This window comes from Salmo salar, chromosome 13, assembly GCF_965601325.2.
Source record: "Salmo salar chromosome 13, fSalSal1, whole genome shotgun sequence".
Classification (NCBI taxonomy): Eukaryota; Metazoa; Chordata; class Actinopteri; order Salmoniformes; family Salmonidae; genus Salmo; species Salmo salar.
Window position 1 is genome coordinate 15,657,692 of NC_138303.1, and position 21,329 is coordinate 15,679,020.

At 44.0% G+C, this 21,329-nt stretch overlaps 2 protein-coding genes across 2 annotated transcripts in view; one reads left to right on the forward strand and one right to left on the reverse strand.

Annotated features, from left to right (window-relative positions):
* Positions 1-17,440, forward strand: LOC106566478 (short transient receptor potential channel 4-associated protein). Its single transcript, XM_014134547.3, has 19 exons — positions 1-194; positions 713-841; positions 1,003-1,119; positions 1,220-1,277; positions 1,376-1,431; positions 1,749-1,877; positions 2,182-2,383; positions 3,222-3,410; positions 6,291-6,433; positions 6,872-7,000; positions 7,106-7,164; positions 7,295-7,396; positions 7,499-7,582; positions 7,672-7,762; positions 7,871-8,011; positions 8,142-8,253; positions 14,591-14,703; positions 14,905-15,111; positions 15,806-17,440. The coding sequence occupies exons 1-19, from the start codon at positions 78-80 to the stop codon at positions 15,941-15,943; spliced, it is 2,316 nt and encodes a 771-aa protein (XP_013990022.2). The 5' UTR covers positions 1-77; the 3' UTR covers positions 15,944-17,440.
* The window catches only part of LOC145860022 (uncharacterized), a 4,714-nt gene continuing 822 nt past the window's right edge, over positions 17,438-21,329 (reverse strand). The window contains exons 2-3 of the mRNA XM_082959857.1: positions 20,336-21,052; positions 17,438-20,133 (exon numbers count right to left, since the gene is read on the reverse strand). Coding sequence (XP_082815983.1) covers positions 20,113-20,133; positions 20,336-21,040 — 726 coding nt within the window. The 5' untranslated portion in view covers positions 21,041-21,052 and the 3' untranslated portion in view covers positions 17,438-20,112. The remainder of the gene's footprint in view (positions 20,134-20,335; positions 21,053-21,329) is intronic.

Genomic DNA, 21,329 nt, shown 5'->3' on the forward strand with positions numbered 1-21,329 from the left:
ACCATTAGGTGGTCTGTGCGAACTCTGCCGTCGACGGGCCATAACTTCCTGTTTAGACAAGCAAAAGAGGAAGAAGTATGGCGACAACAGAGCGACTCGGGCCCTCTCGGACCCGAAGAAATAGTAATAAAAACATACTTACAAGGATCAGACATGGACAAATCAGTGGCGGTGGACTTAGTCGAGGCACAGAGGTAAAAATACACGTTTAGAAATCCTTTCTAAAAGCTGAAATTATGAGGGTTTGGGACGGAGAAAACCTAGCTAGCTAGGTTGATAGCTAGTTACGTATACTCGGTGTGCTGTGCAAACGGCTAGCTGATGTAGTGGAAGTGTATGTAGGTAGTCATTTTATTAGCTAGCTAACTCGTTAATATGCTAGCTACTACGTTATCTAGTTCACTAAGATGGCTGGCTTCCTTGTAGCGGACTGAACTCCACTCCATGGTGAATGAAGTAAAATAAACTTCCTTCACCATGTCCGCTAGCTTCCTTACTGATCACTGGAAAAGGTGTCACAGCAAACCCTCCTGGCTACAGCCATCACATTTTAAACATCAACTGGTATAGCCCCTCAAATTAGGGCAATGACTCGTGTGTGTATATCTTGTCTGTCTAATATACACTCAGAGGGGTATCGCTTATTTATGTGCTGCATTTTCCCTATCCTTGACATTTTCTTGTTCCTATGGTGTTCCCTCCTTGTCCTCAGATGTCTGAGGCCCTTCTTCAAGAGAGGGACCAACAGGCCAAGTGGCATGGGATTCCAGTGATGCTGCAGAGACTGTATGACAGCAGTCACCTCAACAGTGATCTCTCCCAGATCCACTCCATTATCAAGGTGCAATAATTACTCTTCCCTGACCTCGTTGGCGCTGTAAAGCCCCTCTTTACAGGCGACTGTTTCATGCTTGTTTTCCTCGTGGTTGCTGTGATGGTAATTGTTGCTGAGCTGACCGATGTTGTTCATGACGTGTTTGTGTTCTCTCTATGGTGTGGTAGGAAGTGGCATCTTGTCTCTCCATGGAGGCAATGTCGTTTGTGACAGAGGACAGGAGAACAGCACAGGAGTCCACCTCTCCCAACACATACACCTTTGACCTCTTTGGCGGCGTTGATGTGAGTCTCCAACATGTTGAAACAGAGGCATATAGAGCCAACGGTCTTGTCAGTGACCATATTTGCTGTGTCAGGGTTTTAATTTCTCCTTTGTCCTCAGTTACTAGTGGAGATTCTGATGAGACCCACCCTCACCACGCAGACCAATTTCCCTAAAAGTAAGCCATATTACATTCCTATGTCATAGTTTTGCAAATGTGAGGAACCAATTTTTTCATTCCTTCAATATATATTCTAACATATGTTCTCATTACAGTGAGTGATGACCTCGTCAAGGATTGTTTAAGTGTTCTGTACAATTGTTGTATATGTGTAAGTATCAATGCCTTAGATAAAGTGTTTGAATGCATGTAAGAAAATCAGAAATACAGAAATCCTCCCCGTATGATGCACTTTGCATCATATGATGCCAAACGCTGCATCATAGGAAACTTACATATCTTGAAAACTTGATTGCTGACAAGCAAAACATTTTGGGACTATGTCAACAATGGATTAATGAAACAAATACCAAAAAATTGTTTTTGGGTGGAGTTTTCCTTTCACACTGTCTCACAGAGGATGATGTCCACCCTGTTTCCTTTCTTTTAGTCAGGGAAGGTTAATCATGAGCTTTCCCTCACTTTCAGATGGAAGGAGTCACTAAAAGCCTGGCATCACGAGATGACTTTGTCATGTTTTTGTTTACGCTCATGTCAAACAAGAAGACATTTTTGCAAACAGCCACATTGATTGAGGACATTCTTGGGGTCAGGAAGGTAAGGATGGCTTCAAAATGCATACTATCACTATGTCAGTCCTTACAAATTTGCAGTTACTACAGGTCATTCAAATTTGCTGAACTTTGATCAAATCAAACTGAACCTAAATGGCCAAAAGATTCACCAAAATGTTAATGAGTTGTCCCATGTCATTTCAGCAAGCCATGACACCCACCATTTTGGATGAAATGGTTTCTGTAGTTAGAAACAGATAAGAAGCATTCCAGAATAATTTTTCCTCTGCCAGTTTGAAGTGGAATGACTCCAATAACGTACGTGTACCTTCATCTTTATGCTCCAGGAGATGATCCAGCTGGAGGGCATCCCCAACCTGCCCAGTCTGGTCCAGAGCTTCAACCAGCAGCAGCTGGCCAACTTCTGCCGCATCCTGTCAGTCACCATCACTGAGCCGGACCTGGGCAACGATGACAAGCACACACTGCTGGCTAAAAACGCCCAGCAGAAGACCAACATCTGCCCTTCCCACTCTGAAGTCAACCAGGGTAAGACAGCTCTCACCATCAGACCAGGGAGAGAGAATGGAAGGTGTTGTCACATAGAATGATGCTTCATATGACTAGTATTTAATGAAGAAATCCTTGCAAATTACTTGTCCCTCTATTGCTCAGCGATGAATGAGATAAAAAAAATGATGGATTTGTACTTCTCAATGTTTCCTTAGGACTCAAAGGGGCAATCTGCAGTAGCTACATCCATTTTTGGACTTAATGATTAATGATATATACCTATTGATTATTTGAGAATATAACTTATAAATGCCTCATAAGCTTAGTTCAACTTCGTACCCCATCAGAACCCAAAATATAAGATTGTTTTACTCCAATGTTTGTAAACTAAGTATAATTTTGATATCAAGGATGGCCAGTCCTTGCATCCATAGCTCTGTTGATGAATTTTAGAGTGGTTGCATTTCTCCAGCCCCATGCTGCAGCTTTTTAGTGAAACAGTGACGGGGGAGTACGCTTTGTTATTGTTTTGACTGCTGATTGCCACTTTAATGGGAAACAGTAAATTCATTCAAATTCAAAATCTGTTCTCTCTCTGTGCTCAGGGGTTAAAGTTCTCAGTCACGTTTTTTGGGGGGGAATTATTATTTTGTCTTAAAGGAACACTGAAGACCACACTTGAACGTCTACAACTAGATGGACATATATAGTTTCAAATAACTGCCCTTTGTTTTGACAAACAAATCAGTCCTAAAAACAATCTGCGATGTCCTCTGTTGAGTTTGGAAATCCTGATGTGGCACGCGAGCTGAGATGGACTTAATTGTCAGTCATTCATGGGATTCTTTTTTGATTTAACCCCTGTGTGCATCAGTGGCCCTGCTGAACATCCCGGGCTTCATTGAGCGGCTGTGTAAGCTGGCTACCAGGAAGGTGTCTGAGGCCTCGGGGGCATCCAGCCTGCTACTGGAGCTTCAAGACTGGTACACCTTGCTGGACAACGCCCTGGTGCTGGACGCTCTTATGCAAATGGCCACAGAGGATGCCGAGCAGAGCAGCACAGGTCAGACCAGTAGATAATACATGCACTCTCCTTCACACACATGCCATGCTCCAGTCATCTGAGATATACTGACGGTATAACGGACCGTTGTTCACTGTTTTCTTACATCAGTAATACGGTTCAGAATGTGACCCACTTTACAGTCACGTGATGTCATAATCTTCAGGGATGTAAACGTGTCACTTTTGGCCGTTTTGATTTCAAAGTGAATGTGTAGATCTGTAAAAAAATAAAAAATAATAATCTGACAAAGTGCAGAGTGTATCACCCATTGGGCTATAAAAGAAAGGCACAAACAGATCTCCTGTGTGATCACTAACCGGTGTATAATAATGGTGTCATAGACTGTTCTCTCTGATACCGCACGGCAAGTGGTATCGGAGCGCCACGTCTAGGACCAAAAGGCTCCTCAACAGCTTCTACCCCCAATCCATAAGACTGCTGAACAATTAATCAAGTGGCCACCGGACTATTTACATTGACCCCCCCCCCCCCCCCCATTTGTTTTTACACTGCTGCTACTCTGTTTATTGTTTACTGTTTATTATCTATGCATAGTCACTTCACTTCTACCTACATGTATAAATTACCTCGACTAACCTGTACCCCACACGTTGACTCTGTACCGGTACCCCTGTACCCCTATATATAGCCTCGTTATTGTTATTTTGTATTTTTTTTACTTTAGTTTATTTAGTAAATATTTTCTAAATCTATTTCTTGAACTACATTGTTGGTTAAGTGCTTGTAACTAAGCATTTCACTGTAATGTCTACACCTGTTGTACTCTGCGCATGTGACAACAAAACATTTGATTTGATATGTTTCTCATATCGAAATGAATGGCTGAGCAAAAATCAAATCAAAATCTAATTTTATTAGTCACATGCGCCGAATACAACAGGTGAAATGCTTACAGTGAAATGCTTACTTACGAGCCCCTAACCAACAGTGCAGTTTAAAAAAAAATACAGATAAGAATAAGAGATAAATGTAACAGAATACATCCCTACGCGTTCTACAAATAGATGATCAGAGTTCAGAGTGATGTCAGATATGTCATATCAGAATGAGTGCTTCATCATCCAATGTTTGAGCAGCCAGCCACATCCCCTAACCAGCCATTAGCCTACTCAGCTGTGGGCAGACGGCATCATCCCCTAACCAGCCATTAGCCTACTCAGCTGTGGGCAGACGGCATCATCCCCTAACCAGCCATTAGCCTACTCAGCTGTGGGCAGACGGCATCATCCCCTAACCAGCCATTAGCCTACTCAGCTGTGGGCAGACGGCATCATCCCCTAACCAGCCATTAGCCTACTCAGCTGTGGGCAGACGGCATCATCCCCTAACCAGCCATTAGCCTACTCAGCTGTGGGTAGACGGCATCATCCCCTAACCAGCCATTAGCCTACTCAGCTGTGGGCAGACGGCATCATCCCCTAACCAGCCATTAGTTTACTCAGCTGTGGGCAGACGGCATCATCCCCTAACCAGCCATTAGCCTACTCAGCTGTGGGCAGACGGCATCATCCCCTAACCAGCCATTAGCCTACTCAGCTGTGGGCAGACGGCATCATCCCCTAACCAGCCATTAGCCTACTCAGCTGTGGGCAGACGGCATCATCCCCTAACCAGCCATTAGTTTACTCAGCTGTGGGCAGACGGCATCATCCCCTAACCAGCCATTAGCCTACTCAGCTGTGGGCAGACGGCATCATCCCCTAACCAGCCATTAGTTTACTCAGCTGTGGGCAGACGGCATCATCCCCTAACCAGCCATTAGCCTACTCAGCTGTGGGCAGACGGCATCATCCCCTAACCAGCCATTAGCCTACTCAGCTGTGGGCAGACGGCATCATCCCCTAACCAGCCATTAGCCTACTCAGCTGTGGGCAGACGGCATCATCCCCTAACCAGCCATTAGTTTACTCAGCTGTGGGCAGACGGCATCATCCCCTAACCAGCCATTAGCCTACTCAGCTGTGGGCAGACGGCATCATCCCCTAACCAGCCATTAGTTTACTCAGCTGTGGGCAGACGGCATCATCCCCTAACCAGCCATTAGTTTACTCAGCTGTGGGCAGACGGCATCATCCCCTAACCAGCCATTAGCCTACTCAGCTGTGGGCAGACGGCATCATCCCCTAACCAGCCATTAGCCTACTCAGCTGTGGGCAGACGGCATCATCCCCTAACCAGCCATTAGCCTACTCAGCTGTGGGTAGACGGCATCATCCCCTAACCAGCCATTAGTTTACTCAGCTGTGGGCAGACGGCATCATCCCCTAACCAGCCATTAGCCTACTCAGCTGTGGGCAGACGGCATCATCCCCTAACCAGCCATTAGTTTACTCAGCTGCTTCTCTCCATCCGTTCTTTCTGTGCATCTCCCATCAGTTTTAAAATGTTATTTAGCCATGATGGTGGGCTGGGGTTGTGCAGACAGTGACGGGGTTTCTGTTACATTTGTTTAATTATTGGAGTGGCTCACAGAGCGAGCGTAGTGAATACATATCTTTTAATAGCTTCTGTAAGAACAAGCAGGCCAGTCTGACTAGGCTGAGTGCCATAGAGGAAAACCAGAGCACAGAGACAGTCATTCTTGTGCCTTTACATCACTGAAAACTACCAGTTTCTAGCCCAAACCTCCGGAACTACCCTCTTCCCTTTTCTACCTCGAATTGTCACACATTTTATATTTCTAAACTACTCGAGGGCTACTCAAACAACCTTGTTTAGTCATGTTACCTGGATAGCTAACTAATAACAAGGTACATTGGATTTAACAATTTTTTTTGGTCACCTTTTTGGGCCCCTCATCAGTTAGCATCCTTGAATGTTAATGTATTTCCATACACTCTGCTGTTTCTTTCTCAGAGTCGCCAGACGAGAGCTCTCTGGTCACCAGTCCTCTCAGGCACAGTCTGCCCCAGTCCATGAAGATCGTCCATGAGATCATGTACAAGGTGGAGGTTCTCTATGTGCTCTGTGTGCTCCTCATAGGCCGCCAGAGGAACCAGGTAAGACAGATAGCTGGACTTTAGTTTACAACAGGAAATGGCTTCAATCAGTAACTGAGATTGTAAAGTTTTTCCACTGTGCGTCTGCCTCGGCATTCCTTGCCTTTTGTGGTTTTAGGTTGGTTGTCTGTTAAGTACTTTGAGACAACTGCTGATGTAAAGTTAAGCAGTAAGTCCTGAGGTGGGGGTGGTATATGGCCAATATACCACAGCTAAGGGCTGTTCTTAGATGAGATGCAACGTGTAGTGCCTGGATACAGCATTTAGCCGTGGTATATTGGCCATATACCACAAACCCTGAGGTGTCTTATTGCTATTATAAACTGGTTACCAACGAAATTAGACCAATTAAAAAAACCTGTTTTGACATACTTGTGGTATACGGTCTGGGCGTTATAGAATCCATTTGATTGTAAATATATGGTGCCTTGTAAACAGGTTCACAGAATGCTTGCAGAGTTCAAACTGATTCCAGGACTCAACAACCTGTTTGACAAGCTGATCTGGAGAAAGCAGACGTCCACCCACGTCCTCCACGGCCAGAACCAGAACTGTGACTGCAGCCCGGTAAGAAGACCTCTCTGCTCTGGGAATGGGCTCAATGGCGCTGTAACACTAAGCACCTCTATTGCAGCACTCACTGGTCTTCCTCTCTCGATCTCACTCACACAGGAGATCTCCTTTAAAATCCAGTTTCTACGACTACTTCAGAGTTTCAGCGACCATCATGAGTGAGTTCAGTACAGACAGTATGATTTAAACTGTATTTCTGTGGAATTAGACATATAATCTGGTACTGAGTTTGATACCATCATGTTCAGTGACTCTGTCATTTGTCTGGTCTTTCCTCCTCTCTCTCAGGAACAAGTATCTCCTCTTGAATGCTCAGGAGCTGAATGAGCTCAGTGCCATCTCTCTGAAGGCCAACATCCCTGAGGTGGAGGCTCTCGTCAACACGGACAGGTAGGGCTCTTAGTTAGGCAGGGGATAGGGATGGAGGACATTTTGTGTTTCTGAATTTGACAAATCCTCCATTGCGTTGGATATTTTCTCTCTTCTATATAGAAATCTAATCTGTGATGGTAAAAAGGGCCTCCTGACACGGCTACTTTCAGTCATGAAGAAAGAACCGGCCGAATCCTCATTCAGGTGTGTGTGTGTTGACTCCAGGAGTTAATGAGTGAAACGTCGTCAGGTATAGAAAGAGGAAGACGAGTGTTAAACCCGTCTGTCTGTAGGTTCTGGCAGGCGAGGGCGGTGGAGAGCTTCCTGAGAGGATCCACCTCCTACGCTGACCAGGTGTTCCTGCTCAAGAGAGGCCTGCTGGAGGTACGGAGGCTGTTGCCAAGCCAGTGAAGCCACACACACCTATGATAGAATCGCCTTCAAGTCTTCATTTAAAACCTCCCATTAAATTCCTCTCCTCTGTCCTTCCAGCACATCCTGTTCTGCATCATAGACAGCGGCTGTAAGTCCCGGGATGTGCTGCAGAGTTACTTTGACCTGCTGGGGGAACTCATGAAGTTCAACATCGACTCCTTCAAGAGGTTCAACAAATACGTCAACACAGAGGAGAAGGTAGGACACTGCCCATGGGAGAGGCACTGAATGAGGATCAGACCGACGGAAAGGGAGTGCGGACCATTTTCTAGCTTAACCCTAGAGTTCACTTCCTTAATACATGTTTCATTTCTGCTTCCTGTGTTAGTTCCAGACGTTCATGACCCAGATCAACAGCTCTCTAGTGGACTCCAACATGCTGGTGCGCTGTATAATTCTGTCCCTGGACCGCTTCGAGAGCCAGACTGACGATGTGAGAGGTATGTCCATGGAAAATAGTCTTAGGCCTACCGGTGAACACGTTTGTGGCTATAGAAACGGGTTAACCCTCTAGAGTCGATTCACACACCGGTGCGTCAATCTAAGTGGTGGTCTCCGTTTTGCTCTACGACCCCCACAAGTGTCGGGATTCATCTGAAGTCGGTACCATCGATGTGCCAACTTCTGTTTGTAGCGTCCGAACCGTTTGGGTTACAAACTAACTCAAAACATTATGGTGTTCTCCGTTTTGCTCTACAATCCCCCCACAAGTGTCACGGGACTTGTCTGAAGGTTACCAGTACTAGTTTAAAAAAGTTGATGGAAGTATGAAGGTCGTTTTGTGGCAACCTAAAAAAGGAGTTAAATATGTTTTTTTTTTAATACATACATACATACATACATACATACATACATACATACATACATACACACACAGAGTGGTGGGAAAAGTACCTAATTGTCATACTTGAGTAAAGATAACCTAATAGAAAATGATACTTGAGTAAAAGGTTTTAAACATACTTAAGTATATTTTAGCAATTACATTTACTTTTGATCCTTAAGTATCAAAAGTATAAATCATTTCACATTCCTTATATTTTCTTGTTTTTAAGTTTACGGATAGATAGGGCACACTCTGACATTATTTACAAACAAAGCATTTGTGTTTAGTGAGTCTGCCAGATCAGAGGCAGTAGGGATGACCAGGGATGTTCTCTTGACAAGTATGTGAATTTGACAATTTTCCTGTCCTGCCAAGCATTCAAAATGTAACAAGTACTTTTGGGTGTCAGAGAAAATGTATGGAGTAAAAAGTACATTATTTTCTTTAGGAATGTAGTGAAGTAAAAGTAAAAAATATAAATGGTTAAAGTACAGACCCCAAAAAACGACTAAAGTTTGGACACACCTACTCATTAAATGTTTTTTATATATTTTTTTACTATTTTCTACATTGTAGAATAATAGTGAAGACAAACTGAAATAACCAATGGAATCATGTAGTAACCAATAAGGTGTTAAACAAATCAAAATATATTTTATATTTGAGATTCTTCAAAGTAGCCACCCTTTGCCTTGATGACAGCTTTGCACACTCTTGACAAACTGTTTTTTAGAAATGTTTGCTAATTGATATATAAAATAAATAAAAAAATTACATTTGCATAAGTTTTCAGACCCTTTACTCAGTACTTTATTGAAGCAACTATGGCAGCGATTACAGCATCTTCTTGGGTATGACACTACAAACTTGGCACACCTGTATTTGGGGAGTTTCTCCCATTTTTCTCTGCAGATCATCTCAAGTAGAGGTCGACCGATTATGATTTTTCAACACCGATACCGATTATTGGAGGACCCAAAAAACCGATACCAATTAATCGTCCGAATTTTTTATTTTTATTTTTTTATTATTTTTTATTTTGTAATAATGACAATTACAACAATACTGAATGAACACTTATTTTAACTTAATATAATACATCAATAAAATCTATTTAGCCTCAAATAAATAATGAAACATGTTCAATTTGGTTTAAATAATACAAAAGCAAAGTGTTGGTCCCGTGTGGCTCAGTTGGTAGAGCATGGTGTTTGCAACGCCAGGGTTGTGGGTTCGATTCCCACGGGGGACCAGTACGGGGGAAAAAATGTATGCATTCACTACTGTAAGTCGCTCTGGATAAGAGCGTCTGCTAAATGACTAAAATGTAAATGTAAAATGAGAAGAAAGTAAAAGTGCAATATGTGCCATGTAAAAAGCTAACGTTTAAGTTCCTTGCTCAGAACATGAGAACATATGAAAGCTGGTGGTTCCTTTTAACATGAGTCTTCAATATTCCCAGGCAAGATGTTTTAGGTTGTAGTTATTATAGGAATTATAGGACTATTTCTCTCTATACGATTTGTATTTCATATACCTTTGACTATTGGATGTTCTTATAGGCACTTTAGTATTGCCAGTGTAACAGTATAGCTTCCGTCCCTCTCCTCGCGCACCCGGCTAACTAGCTAGCCATTTGACATCGGTTACAACAGCGTAATCTTGGGAGTTGACAGGCTTGAAGTCATAAACAGCGCAATGCATTGCGAAGGGCTGTTTGAATGAATGCTTACGAGCCTGCTGCTGCCTACCATCGCTCTGTCAGACTGCTCTATCAAATCATAGACTTAATTCTAACATAATAACACACAGAAATACGAGCCTTAGGTCATTAATATGGTTGAATCTGGAAACTATCATCTCGAAAACAAAACGTTTTTCCTGTCAGTGAAATACGGAACCGTTCCGTATTTTATCTAACGGGTGGCATCCCTAAGTCTAAATATTCCTGTTACATTGCACAACCTTCAATGTTATGTCATAATTACGTAAAATTCTGGCAAATTAGTTTGCAACGAGCCAGGCGGCCCAAACTGTTGCAAGTACCCTGACTGCGTGCAATGAACGCAAAATGACACAATTTCACCTGGTTAATATTGCCTGCTAACCTGGATTTCTTTTAGCTAAATATGCAGGTTTAAAAATATATACTTCTGTGTATTGATTTTAAGAAAGGCATTGATGGTTAGCTACAGTCGTGCAACGATTGTGCTTTTTTCGCAAATACGCTTTTGTTAAATCATCTCCCGTTTGGCGAAGTCGGCTGTCTTTGTTAGGAAGAAATAGTCTTCACAGTTCGCAACGAGCCAGGCGGCCCAAACTGCTGCATATACCCTGACTCTGTTTGCAAGAGAATTGACACATTTTCCCTAGTTAAAAGAAATTCATGTTAGCAGGCAATATTAACTAAATATGTAGGTTTAAAAATATATACTTGTGTATTGATTTTAAGAAAGGCATTGATGTTTATGGTTGGAGCAACGTGTACCTAAGCGATTATATGCAACGCAGGACAGGCTAGATAAACTAGTAATATCATCAGCCATGTGTAGTTAACTAGTGATTATGATTGATTGTTTTTTATAAGTTTAATGCTAGCTAGCAACTTACCTTGGCTTCTTACTGCATTCGCGTAACCGGCAGGCTCCTCGTGGTGTGCAATGTAAAGAAGGTGGTTAGAGCGTTGGACTAGTTAACCGTAAGGTTGCAAGATTGAATCCCTGAGCTGACAAGGTAAAATCTGTCGTTCTGCCCCTGAACAAGGCAGTTAACCCACCGTTTCTAGGCCGTCATTGAAAATAAGAATGTGTTTTTAACTGACTTGCCTAGTTAAATAAAGGTAAAAAATACCGATTTCTGATTGTTATGAAAACTTGAAATCGGCCCTAATTAATTGGCCATTCCGATTAATCGGTCGACCTCTAGTCTCAAGCTATGTCAGGTTGGATGGGGAGCGTCACTGCACAGTTATTTTTAGGCCTCTCCAGAGCTGTTCGATTGGGTTGATGTCCGGGCTCTGGCTGGGCCACTCAAGGACATTCAGAGACTTGTCCCGAAGCCACTCCTGCATTGTCTTGGCTGTGTGCTTAGTTCAAATAGTTCAATCTTGGTTTCATCAGACCATAGAATCTTAGCTGACTTTTGGCAAACTCCAAGAGGGCTGTCATGTGCCTTTTCATGGGGGAGTGGCTTCCCTCTGGCGACTCTACCATAAAGGCCTGATTGGTGGAGTGCTCCAGAGATGGTTGTCCTTCTGGAAGGTTCTCCCATCTCCACAGAGGAACTGTAGAGCTCTGTCATAGTGACCATTGGGTTCTTGGTCATCTCCCTTCTCCCCCGATTGTTCAGTTTGGCTGGGCGGTCAGCTCTAGGAAGAGTCTTGGTGGTTCCAAACTTCTTCCATTTAAGAATGATGGAGGCCACTGTTCTTGGGGACCTTCAATGCTGCAGAATAGTTTTGCTACCCTTCCCCAGATCTGTGCCTCGACACAATTCTGTCCCGGACCTCTACGGACAATTCCTTCGACCTCATGGCTTAGTTTTTGCTCTGACATGTACTGTAAGCTGTGGGACCTTTTTATATAGACAGGTGTGTGACTTTCCAAATCATGCCCATCAATTAGATTTTGCACAATCAAGTTGTAGAAACATCTCAAGGATGATCAATGGAAACAGGATGCACCTGAGCTCCATTTCGAGACTCATTGCGAAGGGTCTGAATACTTATGTAAATAAGATATTTCTGGGGGTTTTTTTCAGTTTTTTATATATATATTTAAATCAATTTTAGAATAAGGCAGTAACGTAATAATGTGGAAAATATATATAATATATTCCACATTTTGTTACGTTACTGCCTTATTCTAAAATGGATTAAAAAAAAATTATATCCTCATCAATCTACACACAATACCCCACAATGACAAAGCGAAAACAGGTTTATAAATGTTAGCAATTTTTTTGTTGCTGAAAATAAAAATGCTCAGGATATACACTGCTCAAAAAAATAAAGGGAACACTTAACACATCCTAGATCTGAATGAAAGAAATAATCTTATTAAATACTTTTTTCTTTACGTAGTTGAATGTGCTGACAACAAAATCACACAAAAATAATCAATGGAAATCCAATTTATCAACCCATGGAGGTCTGGATTTGGAGTCACACTCAAAATTAAAGTGGAAAACCACACTACAGGCTGATCCAACTTTGATGTAATGTCCTTAAAACAAGTCAAAATGTGGCTCAGTAGTGTGTGTGGCCTCCACGTGCCTGTATGACCTCCCTACAATGCCTGGGCATGCTCCTGATGAGGTGGCGGATGGTCTCCTGAGGGATCTCCTTCCAGACCTGGACTAAAGCATCCGTCAACTCCTGGACAGTCTGTGGTGCAACGTGGCGTTGGTGGATGGAGCGAGACATGATGTCCCAGATGTGCTCAATTGGATTCAGGTCTGGGGAACGGGCAGGCCAGTCCATAGCATCAATACCTTCCTCTTGCAGGAACTGCTGACACACTCCAGCCACATGAGGTCTAGCATTGTCTTGCATTAGGAGGAACCCAGGGCCAACCGCACCAGCATATGGTCTCACAAGGGGTCTGAGGATCTCATCTCGGTACCTAATGGCAGTCAGGCTACCTCTGGCGAGCACATGGAGAGCACCATGACTGACCCACTGCCAAACCGGTCATGCTGGAGGCTGTTGCAGGCAGCAGAACATTCTCCACGGCGTCTCCAGACTCTGTCACGTCTGTCACGTGCTCAGTGTGAACCTGCTTTCATCTGTGAAGAGCACAGGGCGCCAGTGGCGAATTTGCCAATCTTGGTGTTCTCTGGCAAATGCCAAACATCCTGCACGGTGTTGGGCTGTAAGCACAACCCCCACCTGTGGACGTCGGGCCCTCATACCACCCTCATGGAGTCTGTTTCTGACCGTTTGAGCAGACACATGCACATTTGTGGCCTGCTGGAGGTCATTTTGCAGGGCTCTGGCAGTGCTCCTCCTGCTCCTCCTTGCACAAAGGCGGAGGTAGCGGTCCTGCTGCTGGGTTGTTTCCCTCCTACGGCCTCCTCCACGTCTCCTGATGAACTGGCCTGTCTCCTGGTAGCGCCTCCATGCTCTGGACACTACGCTGACAGACACAGCAAACCTTCTTGCCACAGCTCGCAATGATGTGCCATCCTGGATGAGCTGCACTACCTGAGCCACTTGTGTGGGTTGTAGACTCCATCTCATGCTACCACTAGAGTGAAAGCACCGCCAGCATTCAAAAGTGACCAAAACATCAGCCAGGAAGCATAGGAACTGAGAAGTGGTCTGTGGTCTCCACCTGCAGAATCACTCCTTTATTGGGGGTGTCTTGCTTATTGCCTATAATTTCCACCTGTTGTCTATTCCATTTGCACTACAGCATGTGAAATGTATGGTCAATCAGTGTTGCTTCCTAAGTGGACAGTTTGATTTCACAGAAGTGTGATTGACTTGGAGTTACATTGTGTTGTTTAAGTGTTCGCTTTATGTTTTTGAGCAGTATATATCCTGATCTCCTAGATATAGGACAGACAAGTCAAGACCTTGTTACTTATGATTTTATTTTTGGACTGTTGCCATCTTATGAATGTGTTATTCAATGTGTTTCTAAAGGCCAAAATGTATATTTTATTAAATAATTCTAAATCCAATAGCTAAATAACTCTCTGTCACTGTCTCTCTCTGTCTGTCACTGTCTCTCTCTCTCTGTCTGTCACTGTCTCTCTCTCTCTGTGTCACTGTCTCTCTCTCTGTGTGTCACTGTCTCTCTCTCTCTGTGTCACTGTCTCTCTCTCTCTCTGTGTCACTGTCTCTCTCTCTGTCACTGTCACTGTCTCTCTCTCTGTCACTGTCTCTCTCTCTGTCACTGTCTCTATCACTGTCTGTCTGTCTGTCTCTGTCTGTGTCTGCCCTGTAGTTGTGGAGGTGCTGTCAGAGTGCAGTCTGTTGTCCTACATGGTCCGCGTGGAGAACAGACTAACCATCCTCTTCAGACTCGTCAACATCATCAACGTGCAGACGCTCACGCAGGCAAGGAAAGCCCCTATCCCATCGTCTGTTGTCAGGTTTACTGTAATACTAATGGCATTGCATCCTATCTATCATAGACTTTACATTCCCCTATTTCTTGTTTCTCATATTGAGACATACACTTGTCTGGATCATCTACATGTTAACGGACTGTGATCCTTTCCCTTCTGTTTGATGGTGGCTGGGCCCTACCAATGTTAGGAGAATGTGAGCTGTCTGAACACCAGCCTGGTGGTATTGATGCTGGCCAGGAGACGGGGCAAGCTGTCCTTCTACCTCAACGCCCTGAGAGAGAAGGAGTACACTGAGAAATACCCCGGCTGCCTGCTCAACAACTTCCACAACCTGCTGCGCTTTTGGCAGCGCCACTACCTCAACAAGGACAAGGATAGCACCTGTCTGGAGAACGTGAGTGTCCTCCCCAATGCGCTCACACACACACACCGTTATTACTTGAATGCTGCCTACTCTATGGTGGTAATTCTGTATTAGGTTACCTGTACACTAAACCATGCTCTGTCCTATTGTGGTTGACTGACTTACTGTTGTATGAGAGAACACATTTCTGTTGAATGCATTCAGTTGTGCAACTGACTAGATATCCCTTTTCCCTATCTATATCATTCTCTCCTATCACTCTCCAATCATTCTCTCTCTCTCTCTCCTACCATTCTCTCCCCTCGTACCATTCTCTCTCTCTCCTACCATTCTCTCCCCTCGTACCATTCTCTCTCTCTCCTACCATTCTCTCCCCTCGTACCATTCTCTCTCTCTCTCCTACCATTCTCTCCCCTCGTACCATTCTCTCTCTCTCTCCTACCATTCTCTCCCCTCGTACCATTCTCTCTCTCTCTCCTACCATTCTCTCCCCTCGTACCATTCTCTCTCTCTCTCCTACCATTCTCTCCCCTCGTACCATTCTCTCTCTCTCTCCTACCATTCTCTCCCCTCGTACCATTCTCTCTCTCTCTCCTACCATTTTCTCCCCTCGTACCATTCTCTCTCTCTCTCCTACCATTCTCTCCCCTCGTACCATTCTCTCTCTCTCTCTCCTACCATTCTCTCCCCTCGTACCATTCTCTCTCTCTCCTATCTGCAACAGAGCTCCTGTATCCTCTTCACCTATTGGAAGGAGACGGTGTCGGTTCTGTTGGACTCAGACCGAACTTCACTATGTGCCATAGCCAGCTACATCGACGAGGCCTACATGGATCTGGGAAGAGACTTTCTGGAAGTTTAGTCCCTGGAAAAAAGAGGAGGAGAGGCAATGTCTCAATCACCTGAAGACTGAACAGATCTGAGCGCTCACTTCTTCACATAGCTGTTATTCAGGGATCCATCGGTGTACAGAATGACTGTGTGCACAGTTTTGGGCATGTGTATGTATTTTTGCGTTTGTGTGTGTGTGTGGATATGCTTTAGTGGGTGTGTGAGTATTGGCTGTAGGAGTGGATGCGTATGCTTGTGTCGCGTGCGTCTCTACCAGTGGAGGCTGGTGAGAGGAGCTATAGGAGGAAGAGCTCATTGTAATGGCTGGAATGGAATAAATGGGTTGGGTCAAACGTGGTTTCCATATGTTTGATACCGTTCCATGTATTCCATCCAGCCATTACAATGAGCCTGTCCTCCTATAGCTCCTCCCACCAGCCTCCTCTAGTGTATAGCTGTGTTGGGGTGTGTCACATGCTGGAGTTTCCATTCTGTTTTATCTGTGGGGGAAAACAGTCAGCCAATCAGCAGCCTTTCACTAACAGAAGGGAGATGATTTCTCGTACCCGGTTGTCACTAGTTACCACAGCCACAAAGTCATAACCCCTACCTATTTCTCTCATTTCTATTCTTAAAATGTGATTTCAAACCGGACCTTAACCACACTGCTAACCTTATGTCTAATCTTAAATTAGCACTAAAATGCTCATTTTTGTTTATATTAATTATTACGATATAGCCCATTTAGTCTTTGTGGCTGTGGTAACTAGTGGAAACCCTCCTACACTCTGGCAAAAAAAACGACGGTCCAACTTCATATTGAGTGGTGCCAAAACTCTGCATTTACATGGTAATTACACTGGCAGATATAGTGGGTACATATACAGGGTTAGTACTTACAACTGGTATGCCTGTTTTGATGTTAGTGTAATAGTCAAACACGAAGGAGATGTTTTAACGCAATCAATTTGAATTTGTTTGCAGATATAAAGCATGTTAAATACATTTTGTTGTGCAGTCAACGCAATGTGTAAGTACACCAACTGGAAAAAGAACATTACTCTGTATCTAACGGCATGTAATTACTATGTCAAAATGTTTTAGGGACATTTAATACAAGTTGGGACCAAAACATTGATATTTAAGGGACAAGCAATTGTTTTATTTTGGTGGTCTAAAAAGGGACTCTATATTTAAAGAAATGATCCATGTAAATGATAAAGTATTTAGGTGAAGGACAAGGTCGACACAAGGCTCTGGAACATGGACTCGCCAGAAGAATGAATGTCTCGGGTTCGACAACACAGAGGAGTCCTGACTGGTAACGTTAGGAAAGATGCTTAACTTATGGCATGAGGATATGAGACTGTCCCTGTTTCAGAATGTGTATGTGACACTGGGCTTATGTCTGAGCTCTTCTCAGACAGTGAGTGTGAGAATGCGTGTAGTCATCTAATACACAGGTAAGTATCTGTAACTTCACTTTGTAAAGCGAATGAGATAAATAACAACACAACTTTGGATCTTTCATGTCTCTTTAAGTGCTTTAATTCACTACAACACATGGATGTAAAGTGGGTTATACAATCTATTGTTGACAATGGACAGTCCTGTCAACGGCGATTTTAAGTATTTAACAGCATGGCGTTGGTTTGTGTTAGTCTATCATAAATCATTGCTATTTGAACACACGTCAAACACTTATCACCCATTGCAGTCATCTGAAAGCACAGAGTTTAATCCAGGAGTACAAGCAGGTCTCCACTTCATTCTGCATGCAGATTTAAGTCAGGCCTGAGACTAGACCACTCAAGAACACTCCACACTTCTTGGAAAGCCATTTCAGAAGACAGGTGGGTTTTCCTCTTGCTTTGTTACTTTCATATTTATTTTGATACTAACAAACTTACCAGTCCCTGCCGATGACAAGCCTACTCATAACATGATGCTGCCACCACCATGTTTGTAAATAGAGTTTCACTCTGTTGTGCTGGACTTGACCCAACCCTGTCATTTTTATTTTAGGCCAAAAAGTTCATTTATTTGCAGTGTTTAACAGCCTTGTTACAAACAATGTAATTTTTTAACACAGGCTTCTTTCTTTTCACTTTTTCATACAGGCCAGTAATATGGAGTGAATGCAATGTTGTTGATCCATTTTTGTATGTTAAAGTATTGTGGTGGCAGCATCACGTTATGGGTATGCTTGTCATCAGCAGGGACTGGGGAGTTAGGATGAAAATAAATATGAAAGGAGCAAAGCCCACCTCAGTCTTAAAACCTAACCCTGGGATAGGTTTTATTTTTCTGTGGGACAATTACACACATGTTTATACAAAAGACATACCAGAATGGCTTTCCAAGAGGTGTTGAGCGGTTTAGTCTCAGTCCTGACTTAAATCCGCTTAAAACAAGATTTAAATATCGCTGTCTATCAATGAACCCGAACCAAATTTACTGAGCCTGAGCAATTTTGACAAAAATGCTGGATATACAGTGTATTCAGAAAGTATTCAGACCACTTGACTTTTTCTACATTTCGTTACGTTACAGCCGTATTCTAAAATTGAGAAGAAAACACATTTTCCTCATCAATCTACAGACAATACCCCATAACGACAAAGCAAAAACAGGTTTTAATACAATTTAGCAAATTTATAACAAAGAAAACATACCTTATTGACATAAGTATTCAGACCCTTTGCTATGAGACTCGAAATTGAGCTCAGGTGTATCCTGTTACCATTGATCATCCTTGAGATGTTTCTAGAACTTGAATGGACTTCTGGTAAATTCAATTGATTGGACATGATTTGGAAAGGCACATACCTGTCTATATAAGGTCCCACAGTTGACAGTGCATGTCAGAGTAAAAACCAAGCCATGAGGTCGAAGGAATTGTCTGTAGAGCTCTGAGACAGGATTGTGTTGGCACAAATCTGGGAAAGGGTACCAAAAAAATGTATGCAGCATTGGAAGTCCCCAAGAACACAGTGGCCTCCATCATTCTTAAATGGAAGAAGTTTGGAACCAATAAGACTCTTTCTAGAGCTGGCTGCCTGGCCAAACTGAGCAATCGGGGGAGAAGGGCCTTGGTCAGAGAGGTGACTGAGAACCCGATGGTCACTCTGACAGAGCTCTAGAGTTCCTCTGTGGAGATGGAAACACCTTCCAGAAGGACAACCATCTCTGCAGCACTCCACCAATCAGGCCTTTATGATGGTGGCCAGGCAGAAGCCACTCCTCAGTAAAAGGCACAAAACAGCCCACTTGGAATTTGCCAAAAGGCACCTAAATTCTCTGAGACCATGAGAAACAAGATTCTCTGGTCCGATGAAACCAAGATTGAACTCTTTGGCCTGAATAGCAAGCGTCACGTTTGGAGGAAACCTGCACTATCCCTACGGTGAAGCATGGTGGTGACAGCATCATGCTGTGGTGATGTTTTTCAGTGTCTGGAACATGGAGACAAGTCAGGATCGAGTGAAAGATGAATGAAGCAAAGTACAGAGAGATCCTTGATGAAAACCTGCTCCAGAGCGCTCAGGACCTAAGACTAGGTTGAAGGTTCACCTTCCAACAGGACAATGACCCTAAGCACACAGCCTAGATGATGCAGGAGTGGCTTCAGGATAACTCTCTGAATGTCCTTGAGTGGCCAAGCCAGAGCCAGGAGTTGAACCTGATCGAACATCTCTGGAGAGACCTGAAAATAGCTGTGCAGCAACGCTCCCCATCCAACCTGACATGGATTGAGACGATCTGCAGAAAAAAATTGTAGAAACTCCTCAAATACTGGTGTGCCAAGCTTGTAGCGTCAAACCCCAGAAAACTTTAGGATGTAATCACTGCCAAAGGTGCTTCAACAAAGTACTGAGTAAAGGGTCTGAATACTTATGTAAATGTGACATTTTCAGTTTTATATTTTTAATAAATTAGCAAAACATTGTTTTTGCTTTGTCGTTATGGGGTGTTGTGTGTAGATTGATGAGGGGGGGGGGGACAATTTAATACATTTTAGAATAGGGCTGTAACTTAACAAAATGTTGAAAAAGTCAAGGGGTTTGAATACTTTACGAAAGCACTGTATACAGGTGACCACTTAATTAGCCCAAGTGTGACCTCTGACCTTGTTCTCCTACAGCTGTTTCTTCAGTGTTCTGGCTGAAGGAGATCTTGGTACCATAGCTTCTGGTTCCTCTAGCCTACAATTATACTCTGCTACACAGAGCAAGAAGCAGAGAAAGGTGAGTTTGGTTAGTTTCTCGAGGTCCGCTAACTTTCTGACAAATTAATAACTTAAAAGTCATGCTGTCCCATGTGACCCTTAATTTGAATGATTGATAGACGCTATGTGTTTAACTAAGGAGCTAGTTAGGCTACTGTATGTGGTGAAGTGTGTTTTTCATGTCCCTTTACTAACATCGTCCACTTGCTGCTCCAGCTTGACCTTGGCCTTGCTCAGCATATTGACCATATCCTCCCCGACCAACAGGTTAGTCATGGCCTGCTGGTGGGCCTCCTGCAGAGCCGTCTTCTCCTTGGTCAGACACAAGATGGACTCGGGCTGCTGGTGGGCCTCCTGCAGAGCCGTCTTCTCCTTGGTCAGACACAAGATGGACTCGGGCTGCTGGTGCGCCTCCTGCAGAGCCGCCTTCTCCTTGGTCAGACACAAGATGGACTCGGGCTGCTGGTGGGCCTCCTGCAGAGCCGTCTTCTCCTTGGTCAGACACAAGATGGACTCGGGCTGCTGGTGGGCCTCCTGCAGAGCCGCCTTCTCCTTGGTCAGACACAAGATGGACTCGGGCTGCTGGTGGGCCTCCTGCAGGGCCGTCTTCTCCTTGGTCAGACACAAGATGGACTCGGGCTGCTGGTGGGCCTCCTGCAGAGCCGTCTTCTCCTTGGTCAGACACAAGATGGACTCGGGCTGCTGGTGGGCCTCCTGCAGAGCCGCCTTCTCCTTGGTCAGACACAAGATGGACTCGGGCTGCTGGTGGGCCTCCTGCAGAGCCGTCTTCTCCTTGGTCAGACACAAGATGGACTCGGGCTGCTGGTGGGCCTCCTGCAGGGCCGTCTTCTCCTTGGTCAGGCTCAGCATAGGTGTTCTGGGTGAGTCTATCTCCTCCATCCGGTTCTTCACCTGAGGACAGAAAGGGGGAACAAACAATGTGGTATAAATATGAAAGCTTGCAGTCATTGGACTCTGGAGCAGCGGAAACGCGTTCTCTGGAGTGATGAATCACATTCACCATCTGACAGTCTGATGGATGAATCTGGGTTTCACAGATGCCAGGAGAACACTACCTGCCCAACTGTATAGTGCCAACTGTAAAGTTTGGCGCAGGAGGAATAATGGTCTGGGGCTGTTTATCATGGTTTGGGCTACGCCCCTTAGTTCCAGGGAAGGGCAATCTTAA